Raw genomic sequence first — 12953 nt, 5'->3', positions numbered from 1 at the left:
CCTGTAAAAATTAAGTATGTTAAAAATCTTTGTAATAGGTCATGTTATCCCTGTTAGTAATTAGGTATATCCCCAATTACTCATGATGTTGGAGGTTCTTTAAACAGTCTTTGAGAAACATTGGGTAACTCCATTTCAGTTGCAGAAACCTTGATTTTTGCAGAGAGCTCAAGGGGTTTACCTAAGGTCACATTCAAGATGATTACCATTAAATGAATGAACCTATTTCAGTGAGATTAATGTAATCCCATTACATAAAATAGGTACATACATTGTATTTTCTGTTCTAAAATAATAAAACAGGGGCCAGAGCGATAGCACAGCGGGTAGGGCATTTGCCTTGCACGCGGCCGACCCGGGTTCGATTCCCAGCTTCTCATATGGTCCCCCAAGCACCGCCAGGAGTAATTCCTGAGTGCAAAGCCAGGAGTAACCGCTGAGCATCGCTGGGTGTGACCCAAAAAGCAAAAAATAAATAATAATAAAATAAAATAATAAAACAGCTATCGGAATCTTTTTTTGATTCTTCCCAAGAAGTGATTTACTCTGTTTCTGAAATCCACATTGCACAGTTCAGTGGTATTTAAGTCCTGGATTTCTTATCTTGAGGTATTTCAGATCATTTCTTTTTCTTCTTTAGTTTATGAGCAACTGAGCCAAGTTAGATAAAGCTTTTCTGTAATAATACTATCATTTTAAGAAAGAAAACGCCCAATTCCAGGAACAATTTCTTCCTGGAATAAAATTTATTCCTGGAAGAAAAGTACACAAAAGTTCCTCAATATCTACATGTTTTATTCTTTCAATTTGAATACAATACAAATCTGTTCTTTAACTCACCAGTCATATACTGTTAGTTTTATCTTTTCACACACTGAAGGAAACTGTTTTTAAAAAGACACAGATAAAGAAGAATTATTTCTCAGCTTACTCAGAAACTAATTAAGCATTCTTCTGAAAAAGAAAAGAAAGCCAAACCTTGATCTGAAGATTAACGACTTGATTCCACTCAGGGTTTGCATTTTTCTCAATTATATTTGTGCAAACCTGTAAAATCATCAAAGCAAAATCCGTTGGTATTCAGGTTCTAAGTTATTTTTTAAATTATTATTTTTTTAGATGGGGGCACTGGAGCAATAGCACAGCAGGTAGGGCGCTTGCCTTGCATGCGGCCAACCCAGGTTCGATTCCTCTGTCCCTCTCAGAGAGCCTGGCAAGCTATCTAGAGCATCCCGCCTGCATGGCAGAATCTGGCAAGCAAACCATGGTGTATTCGATATGCCAAAAACAGTAATGATGGGACAACAGTGCTACAGTGCAGTGCTAGATGGGACACATCTAGTTTTGTGCTCAGGAGTCACTCCTGTCAGGGCTGGGGGTGAGGGATGAGGATATATGCAGTGTCTGGAATCAAACTTGGGTTTGTGGCATGAAAGGAAAGCACAGTAACCCCAGTATTATTCTCCAGATCCAAGTTTCTAATTTATGAAAGTTCACAGTATGCATATGGGGCTATGATTCTAGCATAGCACCGTATATGAGTCATAGCTGTGACTCATAATTTATATTCTTAAGGAACTTCATTCAAGTTTATTTTTTCTTGATACTGATTTGGTGAATATGACAAGAAACTTAATATTGATTGTTGCCGTTTCTAGGCACTAAAAACTTAATTTTCAATTGCTTCATTTCTAACAGACTAGTAATGCAAGAGAAATGTTTACAAGCACTACATACTGTCCTATGTACCTTGTCATTAATATATTAGACAGATCTTTGGATCCACTCGCCCCTCCCTCTGCTCCCCAAAGCAGCCCCTGTCCCATCTTTCAATCATCATGGATTAGGGTGCTTAGGCTTAAAGACAGAGTCAGTCATTGCATCACTCTTCTACCTACATATCTCATTTCATTCGCTACTATCTCCTGACAATTCTGTCTTCATATGGAACTTGATCCTCCTGAAGCCTACAGTTGGTGCCGGTCTGGATCTCCGCTTTCTTTTTTTGCACACTCACTCATTTTGCTCTGCAGTAACATCTTCATTAAACTCTCCCAATACTTTGAGATGAGGTCCAGATCCCTCCTCTAGCTGTGAAGTCCCACTATCCAAGCACTCACATATTTCCCATCTCCTCTCTCAGTTCCCCTTACTTGCTCCACTCCAGCCCCATGGACATCTTTTCACCCTTGGCCTTCAGATCTCTGCATTACTCAGACCTTTGCTCAAATTTATCTGCTTCAAAGATGTCTGCTTTGATAATGGGCACTCCTCAACACCCCCACCTCGCACTGACCACATATCAGAGAAGCCACCCCCCCAACACACAATATTTTCCATGTAGCACTTAGCACTAGCTGAAACCATCAATTAGTAGTTTTCTTGTTCCTTCTACTACAAAATAAACTTCCTGAGAACAACTTTCTTGTCTCTTTTTGTAGCCACAGTTCATGGGAAACTACTGAATATTTTAGTCAGCTCATGATTTTTTGAGTCAACCAGCCATTTTAACAACCCTGAGATTTTAGGTTTGAAAATCGTTTTTATTTGAAAAGTCTTTGAGGTTAAGAAATTTGCCTTTAATCTCTATTGTGTCAGGGAAATTTTGAATTTAAATCAACCCCATAACGGACCACAAATATTGCTCTGTTCCCTCCCCATAATTCTTCTGGGGATAACACCTGGTCCAATTATGTGAAGCTTGTTAAATCTCACTTTCTTAAGTTAATGGGTCACCTACACTGAAGCAATTTATTTCTGTAGCTATCCATGATGTGCTGTTATTCTACTACAGAACGCCATTCTCCAATCTTTGGCACAAATAGAAAGGGTAGGAACAGGTGTTCCTATACCAAAACTCTCCCATTCTCTCCACCCCCACCCCAATGCCTAATTCTTTAGTTTTAGCAGTTCATTGGACCTGGAGTTGGAAAGTCTGACCTAATGGGCAGCTGAACATGGGCTCTACTCTACGACATTTCCAGGAACATTGCTACCGACCTTCCTCTGGCAAGAGAGGCAGGATTATATTAAAATAATGCTCAGAGCTGGCATATAAACCAAATAATTTAATGAAAGCTTCCACTAGTCTAATCTGTCCAAAGATTAAATTTTCTCATTTGAGTCCTGAATACTTTCACTCAAAAAATAACCTGTGGTGAGGTGTGGTATGCTCTGGCTCAGATAATCTGTGTTTCTACCCAGTTCCCTGCTCCCTAGGGAGCTCCTTCCACAAAGAACAGACAGGAATTCACTCCAAGGAAAGCACAATGCTTTAAACATTTACTTGTAGAGATATCTGCATTTTGATCATGTACAAACCTTTTTACCAGCAAAGGAAACTTCTACAAAAGGATCCACTAGATTTTTCTTATCCGCGGTGCCTCCAAATATTTCCTTTACTGTCTGTGAGAAGGCATCATCCACTAGAAAGCAGAAATTAAATTCGATCCTTTTAAAAGAATAGCATCACTCAACTAAAATTTAAACTTTTCTCCTACACACAATTATAGACGCAACAAGAACCATTCTCAAAGAGGTAAAGTCTCATGGCAGTGCAGTATATAAGTTCTTTTTATTTTATTTGAGAGAGAGAAAATGTGCTCTCCCCATAAAACTTTTTAAAATCAAGGAATAACCTTGAAAAAAATTACCCCCAAAGTTCTAATGTTAATAACCATCAATAGAGGCGAAAAGTAGAATAAATAAAGTCTGTCTAGCTAAGGTAAAAGGCAATTCTCAAATGCAGATCTGATTTAAGTTTTGAGAAAGGACTTAGGTTAGGACTACTATGCTATTTTTTTTCATAGAAATTAAAGGAAATTTGTCACACTCATAAATATCACATTTACTCAATTACAAAATGCTTGAAAACTCAAAGTAAGTAGAGATCAGTTAAATTGACCTCAATGTGGGCAGTCTAATGAGAAGTTTAATTTATTCATTCATAGAATATATATGTATATATATATATTTTGCTTTTTGGGTCACACCCGGCGATGCACGGGGTTACTCCTGGCTCTGCACTCAGAATTACTCCTGGCGGTGATCAGGGGACCATATGGGATGCTGGGAATCGAACCTGGGTCAGCCGCGTGCAAGGCAAACACCCTATCCTCTGTGCTATTGCTCCAGCCCTGATAGAATATATTTTAGAAGATGGGATGGCGAGGCACCTGATGATCTTGAAAAATGTGTGGGCTGGGGCTGGAGCAGGTAGGGTACAGCAGGTAGGACGTTTGCCTTGCACGAGGTCGACCCAGGTTCAATTCCCAGCATCCCATATGGTCCCCTGAGCATTGCCAGGGGTAATTCCTGGGTGCAGAGCCAGGAATAATCCCTGTGCATCACCGTGTGTGACCCAAAAAGCAAAAAAAAAAAATGTGGAGGCTTCCCAACACAAGCATATCCTGAAGATGACTGATGCATTGAATGCTGTCTCACAGACACTTAGAGCAGGATCCTGGATACCAGGACACAGCAAAAACAAACAGGTGGGCAAGACAGCAGGACACTGGGTTCTTGGCAATGACAGAGGATTAACTAGATGGGTGTCCACAAATAGAAGCACTGTCAGGAATCCATTGAAATGTATCCATTCTCTTCATAAGTATTGTATTACATACTACAGTAGTGATAAACTTCAAGTCATTGGCATTTAGCTGACTTTGCCTAATCATTTAAAAATAATCTGATGGCAAATGCATTTATCTCTTCATAAAATTCACATTTTCACCTAGGCTAGAAGGAGTTGGAAGTGTTGACTGCTGACCTCTCTTTAGTATACTCTAGAACATTTTCCCAGAGTGGGTACTATCACCCCCAGCAGTGCTGGAATGACTCGGGGTGAGTGGTATCCTTGGGTAGAATTGGGGAACACTTTCTCTTTGTTTGCTTAAAAAAGTAGATTGACAGGATGTGGAGTGATTATTTTTTTCTCTGAAGTGGTGTGATAGACCAAATAAATTTGGGAGCCTCTGCTCTAGAATAAGAAAAAGACAAGGAACATTGAATCAAGAAGGGACAAAGCAGAGTGTGTTAAAACACAATAAGGAACATGGATCAATGACCAATCAGCTGTCCCATGAATGTGCTCAGGGAATTCTCAAAGGGACCCAAATGAATGGCAATAAACCCATGAAGATCTTTCAGAAGAAAAAACGTACTGCCAGTAGCATCAATCACTAGTGTTGGAAGCCATCTACTCAGGCAGATCACTAGTAGTCCAGAGCAAAGTCAAACCCATACATACTCTGGGGGATGTCCTCTGCTCGGTAGATCTTCAGCAGGAAGGTCACCCACCGGAGGGCAATGCCAGCGGGGAGCAGCAGATTACTCTCCACATCATCACTGTCACCGTCACGGTCTCTATTCTCAGGCTATTGGGGACACACAGTTGTAGATCACACACACAGAAGCCAAATAGCTGCTTGCAAAAGGAAACCAACTGAGACTCCACGAGGGTTTTCTGCCTTTCAGATTTGAAGAGCTCAGCCCAACCCAATCTCAGAACTGCTGTACAGGCTTAAAACTCATCTGTTTCTCTAGTGCTCAGGCCACAAGAAAATCCTGTGACCTTTTGAATTATATGAGCACAAAAAAGTAGAGAAATCAGGGGAGAGAGTAAATGCCAGGGAGCAGGGCTCACAGGAGGCTCATCACCGGTTCCCAGGACGAACATGCTGACTTTCATATAGCCTTTGGCACCCGAGCTGGCATCTTCAGGGTCGTTGAGAAGCAGCCACTTCCTCATAACAGCATGACCTAAAATGCAAGGGACGTGGACATTAAAGAAAAGCTGACAGGGTTGTGATTTCTTTTCTTGTCAGACAAACAAGCATTTCCTTGGAAGGATCATCCTGATGCTCCAAACTCCCCAGGGGAGCTCTGAATTAATGTGTTCTACTTTGCACAGACATTTATTTCCATTTCCCATCCTGTTCCCTGCCCTAGTGTGACTCCAGCAAGCTTCTCTACAATTTATTACTTGACTGCAGGATTTAATTTTATTTATTTAATTTTTTTAAATTTTTGGGTCACACCTAGCAATGCACTGGCTTGGCACTCAGGAATTACTCCTGGTAGTGTTCGGGGGACCATATGGAATCTGGAAATCGAACCCACGTCAACCACATGCAAGGCAAACACCCTACCCGCTGTACTATCGCTCCAGCCCCAGGATTTAATTTTAATAAGATCAAAATATCCTCACAAAAAAGACACCCAGGGTTGATTCCTGGCACCCCATGTGTTCCCCTGAACCCTTCATGAATGGTTCCTGAGAGCAGAGCCAGGAACATCACAGCCCTGAGCACCATCGTATGTGACTCCCCAAGTAAACAAACCAACAAAAACCAAAGCCAGAGAAATAACCTATTTGTGAATGTTTTCATAATCACCATTAGATTAAAAAAAAGACATATACATTAAGCTGTTAAGCTTTATACTGTCTGAGTATCCTTCTCCTCCCCCAATTAAGAAAAGAAATTTCTTCATTTCTTGAGTTCCTGAATCTTCAAGTTAATGATGGGGAGAACATTACTTACCAGGTTCATCATAAACGAATCCAACATCAATCTGGAGAAAATAATTAAAAGTATGTCAAACAGATCTTAAAATCAGTTTAGTCATTTCAAAGAAATTATCATTGCTATATTTATTATTTATTTATTTATTTATTTATTTATTTATTTATTTATTGCTTTTTGGGTCACACCTGGCGATGCACAGGGGTTACTCCTGGCTCTGCACTCAGGAATTACCCCTGGCCGGGCTCAGGGGACCATATGGGATGCTGGGATTTGAACCCGGGTCGGCCGAGTGCAAGGCAAACGCCCTACCCGCTGTGCTATCTCTCCAGCCCCATCATTGCTATATTTAAATATAAGGCTCTTAACCTAGCTTACATTTCTTTGAAAGCAAACATCTCTCTGTCTTATATTCTCAGTGTTCCCAATGCTTTGCCTGGAATGAGACATGTGGAAGATGCTCAGTTAATCATTTTGAATGAATGAGCATGTCTTAACCTTGGAAGGGACTGATTGGGGTGACAAATTTGTCCCAATTGACATTTTCAGTAGTGCAGAAAGTCTCTGTGAAATCATGGGGTTATTTCACAGGAAGTACTGGAAAACCAGTACCTTAGTTATTCGATGCAAAGGTGCTCACTCAAGTTCCAGTCTAATGTTCTTCCTTTTCTTTGAATAAATGCCACTATTAATATGACCACTGATTGGGTGTGTCAATAAGCTGTGTAATATGCTAGGTGCTTAATTATTCTAACCCTCTTATTTTTCACCATCACGTCACCTTCTGATGAAAAAACTAAGAGTCACAGCGTAGAGAAAGCTTGCTCGTGGCAGAAATGGTGTGAACAAATTTATGCCTGACCCAGAACATCTCCCAGGATTTAGAATAGCGAGAGTCCTTCTTTTGAGAGGCAGCCCTTTCCACATGGCTAGAAACTCTAACCAGACCCTGTCTTTAATTCTTTTTTTAAGATTGAAATATTTATTTTCAAATGTAAGAGTATGATTGAAGGACAAAGAATCCCTTCCAGACACATAATTATGTATATTACATGTATAAATATACATATGTGTTATGCATTGCATGTACAAAGAAAATAATAGAAATATTTTAAATTAAACACTTGAAAATTACATAAAAGAGAATGGATATCACAAAGGTGGTGGAAATTTGACTAAACTGATTGCAAATATTTTCGTAACCCATATAGCAAAATAAATTGTGTACTAAATGTTGAAGTTAGAGGCAGAAATTTGAGTTACATTTACAAAGAGTGACATGCATATTTAACATTTATATGTAACTTAAAGATAACATTTAAGGTTAGTTTCCTATTGTCGAAATATTTCACATTGGACACTGCATAAAGCATTACATATTGAATTAAGATCTAAGAACAGTTCACAAATCCCACTCCTAGTCTCCTGGCATTTATTTTCTCTTTAATTCACTGCTCTAATTCAATATTCCACTTGCTTCCTTTAGCCAAGTCCACTGAACCTTGACATGGATAACCATAGTCCATGCCAAAAAAATTATTTTAAGCCTAAGTGCTTTCAATGGCTATGCCACATTATCATCTTTCCCAAAGCAGTCTAGTTTCCTTTGGCATATTTAAAAATCACTGGACATAGAATTTTATTCAGAAAAAAAAATAAAGTAAGCCATAAATGTCCACAAAATATAAACATGCAAAGAGAGGGAAAGAAGGCATATATTAGCACAAATTATGAAGATTCCTTAGTAAATTATTTTTAGAATCACCTGTGCTTTGCTGTTTTGTAATTATTCTCTGATAATTGTCTTCTTTATATCAATAGTAATCAACTGCCCTAAAATTTCCAATCAAGTAGTCAATCACTCTACCGACCTGCTTTTGGCTGAATTTCTAAAAACTTTTTAGTTATAATGATTTATTTGTTTTCTATAACTTTTTTATTTGTAAGGTATAGACAGTATTCTGATTAATACATTTTATGTGTTTTTTTTTATCAATTTTAACAAATAATATATTTTTTTCTTCAATTCTAATCTAAGTTACTTGTAAAAGCACCTGGATTCTCTTTTTTCATTTGATTTTCCTTTCATGCTTCATATTTGCAATAAGTGACTTTGTAGATGGAATGCTGGGAGTATTGGTAAGAGGAGATGGTGACAGGCTTCTGGCCATGGTCAGGCATACACTGTCTCTATAGCAGTGTGTTGGCTTCCATCTGCCAAAGGAAAGCCAGGAAGGACCCTGAAGTAGTATTTTTTAGGCATCTTACTTAGGGCACTGGAAGGGTTGTACTCTGAAAGTCAAACTAGGCACAGGCCAGAGGATACTTAACTGATCTCAGGCTCTTGGAGTACACATGTCCCCTGGTGGTAACCCAACTCTGAGCAAGGATCTTATGACTGAGCATTATTGCCAACCTACACAGTTCATCAGAATGTGCAGATGCATGTGAAAATTGCTGTCTTTGATGTAGGTTAAAAGAAATTGACTATTGTCACCCACCTTAAATTCCCCCATTAGACAGTCTGCCCGCAATGAATGGGAATTATAAACCTGGAAGAAAAAAGGAAAGATGAAAAATAAAGACCTTCTTGGGCAGTTATCAGGCATGATCTTGCTCTTCTTATAGTTCTTACCCGAATGCTGATGATCTCATCCATCAACTCAGAGGGGGTGATGTGGACATTGTAGAAAAATAACTGGAAATATAGAAGAGAAAAAGACAGTTGAAGATCAGCAGGTATGGACTATGTAGGATCTGTGAATACAATTTGGGGGTGGGGGCTCTTCTTAAAAAAACACAAACTCCAAATTAGATAGGACCATATGAACACTTTGCAGTGTTCACTCTGAGATTTATGAGCTTTGAGCAACTCACCCTTGCTAGATAGAAACAGAAGGGTAACAGTGAGTGAACTGCTGCCATATGTATTAAAACAAAATTGCTTATTTGGGATCAACCTTTTCTAGTTGACTGAAGTAGGAGATTAGGTTAGTTCTTACAAATCTTACTTATTGCAAGTCTTACTAAACTGGGTGTTTAGGACTTGCATGACCTGGAAAGTGAAGTGTAATTTAATTTTATTTGTAACTTGGTCATTTGTGTCCCATGAGGTAATGTTTTTCTCTACTAAGATACCCTCAAAGCAAATTTTACCACTAGATAATGTTAGTACTTCAGTAGTTGATATTGAACATATTGTAACCCACTTTAATAGCTAAGTTTTTAAGTAAAGTAAATAACTCAGAGTGCTGGAGTGCAAGCTCTGCCTGTGGGAGCTTGGGTTGGATCACTTATATCTCATCACTACCCAAGCACTGCTGAAAATGATCCCTAAGCAAAGTGTCTGGAGTACTCCCTGAGCATCACTGACTGAGGCTCAAACTTCTCCTCCAATTCTGCCCCAGATATAAACTCAGTTAAGAAGGTTGATTCTCGGCTTAACCAAAGAGGTGAAGGACCTATACAAGGAAAATTACAAAACACTACTTCAAGAAATAAAAGAGGACACTAGGAAATGGAGACACATCCCCTGCTCATGGATAGGGAGAATTAACATTATCAAAATGGCAATACTACCCAAAGCACTATACAAATTTAATGCAGTCCTTATCAGGATACCCATGACATTTTTCAAAGAAATAGACAATTTCTTTGTCTATTTCAACTCCTGAAATTTATATGGAACAATAAACCCCCACGAATAGCTAAAGCAATCTTTGGAAAAAAGAAGATGGGTAGTGTCATCTTCCCCAGCTTCAAACTCTACTACAAAGCAGTAGTAATTAAAACAGCATGGTATTGGGATAAAAACAGATCTGCAGACCAATGGAACAGAGTTGAATATCCTGTCACAGACCCCAAATATATGTCCACTTAATCTTTGACAAAGGAGCAAGAAATGCAAAGTGGAACAAGGAAAGCCTCTTCAACAAGTGGTGCTGGGAAAACTGGATAGCTACCTGCAAAAAAATGAACTCTGACCTCTGTCTAATACCAGGCACAAAAGTCAGATGACAGTGGATTAAAGACCTCAATATCAGACATGAATCTATAAGGTTCATAGAAGAAAATGTAGGCAGAACTCTCCATGACATTGAAGCTAAAAGCACCTTTAAGGACGAAACAGCACTAACCAATGCAAGTGGAAGCAAACATAAACAAATGGGACTACATCAAACTGAGAAGCTTCTGCACTTCAAAAGAAATAGTGACCAAAATACAGAAAGAGCCCACAGAATGGGAAAGAATATTTACCCAATATCTATTTGATAAGGGATTAATATCCAGGATATACAAGATACTTGTAGAATTGTATAAGAAAAAACCTCCAACCCCATCAAAAAATGGGAAGAAGAAATGAACAGAAGTTTCCTCAAAAAAAGAAATACAAATGACTCAAAGGCACATGAAAAAATGCTCCACATCACTAGTCATCAGGGATATGCAAATCAAAAAATGAGATATCATCTCACACTGCAGAGACTGGCACACATTCAAAAGAACAAAAGCAACTAGTGCTGGTGTGGATGTGGGGAAAAAGGGATGCTCCTTCACTGTTGGTCGGAATGCCGACTGATCCAACCTTTCTGGAAAACAATATGGACAGTCCGTCAAAAACTAGAAATTGAGCTTCCATATGACCCCACAATACCACTTCTGGGAATATATCCCAAGGATGCAAAAAAGCACAGTAGAAATTACATCTGTACCTATATATTCATTGCAGCACTGTTCACAATAACCAAAATATGGAAACAACCCGAGTGCCCTTAAACAGATAACTGGTTAAAGAAACTTTGGTACATCTACACAATGGAATACTATGCAGCTGTTAGGAGAGATAAATTCATGAAATTTGCTTATAAATGTATAAACATGGAAAGTATCATGCTAAGTGAAATGAGTCAGAAAGAGAGGGACAGACATAGAAGGACTGCACTCATTTGTGGAGTGTAGGGTAGCATCACATGAGGCTGACACCCAAGGATGGTAGATACACGGGCCAGGGGGATTGCCCCATAGCTGGAAGACTGCTTCATGAGCGGAGGGGAGAAGGCAGATGGAATAGAGAAGGGATCACTAAGAAAATTGATGGCTAGAGGAACCATTTGGGATGGAAGATGCATGCCGAAAGTAGATAATGGATCAAACATGATGACCTCTCAGTGTCTGTGTTGCAAGCTATAATGCCCAAAAGTAGAGAGAGAGTATGGGTAATATTGTCTGCTTAGAGGCAGAGGGAGGGTGGGAAAGGGGGGGAATACCTGGGATATTGGTGGTGGGGAATGTGCACTGGTGGAGGGATGGGTGTTTGATCATTGTATGATTCTAACCCAAACATGAAAGCTTGTAACTATCTCATGGTGATCCAACAAAATTTTAAAAATTAAAAAAAGAACAAGGTTGATTCTTGGAAAGAATATTGAATATACAGAAGCTCTACCATGAACTCCAGTAGACTTTAATCCTAAGGGGGAGAAATGAATATCTACTTAAAATTTTTACTCCCCCCAGTTTTTTATTTAGCAATATTTCAAATCTACAGATCAAATAAGACACTGGTTTTATCTCTATACATGTGTATTGTATTTTGGGGAGACCACACCAGATTGTGCCCAGAGATTGCTCCTGGCTCTGCACTCAGGCATCACTCCCCATGGGCTTGAGAAACCATAAGGGGGGTGCCAAGGATAGAACTCAGGTTGGTGGCATACCTACCTAGTATATTATCTCTCCCAAACTCCAGAGGCACTACTATGCTTCTGGACAAACTGCCTAATAAGTATTTGGGATTTTCTGGAGTCCCCAAATTCTAGTTGTAGTACACCAGACTGGATGGAATATAACATAGAAGCCAACCCTCAAACAGGGGCTTAATGTCCTCATCATGAGATACAACAATTTTCACAAATTTTCTTCTATGGGAACACTTTTTGATAATTTCATTAGTTATTTAGTGGTAACAAAAAATATAAAGTTAATTATGGTGGGGCCACCATGGGGGCAGGCTTGAGGGTGTTGGGAAAATGGAGACAATGGTGGAGGGAAGGTGACAGTGGCGGTGGGATTGGGGTGGAATATTGAATGCTTGTAACAAATCATCACGAACAACTTTGTAAACCATGGTATTTAAATAAAGTGGGAAAGGGGAGGCAAGTTACTTAGTCACACACAGTCATCCCTTGGACACTTCACTTAATAGAAAAAAAATACCAAAGGTTTGACATCATCTGCTCCATCATAAGATCAGAGAATCTGTTAGGAAGGACACCACCAGGAAATTGCAACAAAAACACACAAAAAGACACTGAGAGTTTGAAGAACCTAGTTTGAAACCATGGGACCCCCAATTATAGGGCATCTTTGAGCTGGGATGCTGCCCTGTCTTGACCAGTTCTGTTTGCACGGGTATTCCTCTCTCTC

At 39.3% G+C, this 12953-nt stretch overlaps 1 protein-coding gene across 1 annotated transcript in view; it reads right to left on the bottom strand.

Annotated features, from left to right (window-relative positions):
* MYOF (myoferlin) overlaps positions 1-12953 on the bottom strand; it is a 159253-nt gene that overhangs the window by 87409 nt on the left and 58891 nt on the right. The window contains exons 8-15 of the mRNA XM_004607526.2: positions 9163-9225; positions 9029-9079; positions 6546-6576; positions 5648-5763; positions 5252-5378; positions 3322-3425; positions 979-1047; positions 841-884 (exon numbers count right to left, since the gene is read on the bottom strand). Coding sequence (XP_004607583.2) covers positions 841-884; positions 979-1047; positions 3322-3425; positions 5252-5378; positions 5648-5763; positions 6546-6576; positions 9029-9079; positions 9163-9225 — 605 coding nt within the window. The remainder of the gene's footprint in view (positions 1-840; positions 885-978; positions 1048-3321; positions 3426-5251; positions 5379-5647; positions 5764-6545; positions 6577-9028; positions 9080-9162; positions 9226-12953) is intronic.

This window comes from Sorex araneus, chromosome 11 (assembly GCF_027595985.1).
Source record: "Sorex araneus isolate mSorAra2 chromosome 11, mSorAra2.pri, whole genome shotgun sequence".
NCBI lineage: Eukaryota > Metazoa > Chordata > Mammalia > Eulipotyphla > Soricidae > Sorex > Sorex araneus.
Note: the sequence above shows the minus strand (reverse complement) of the source record. Positions and strands in the feature narration are given on the sequence as shown.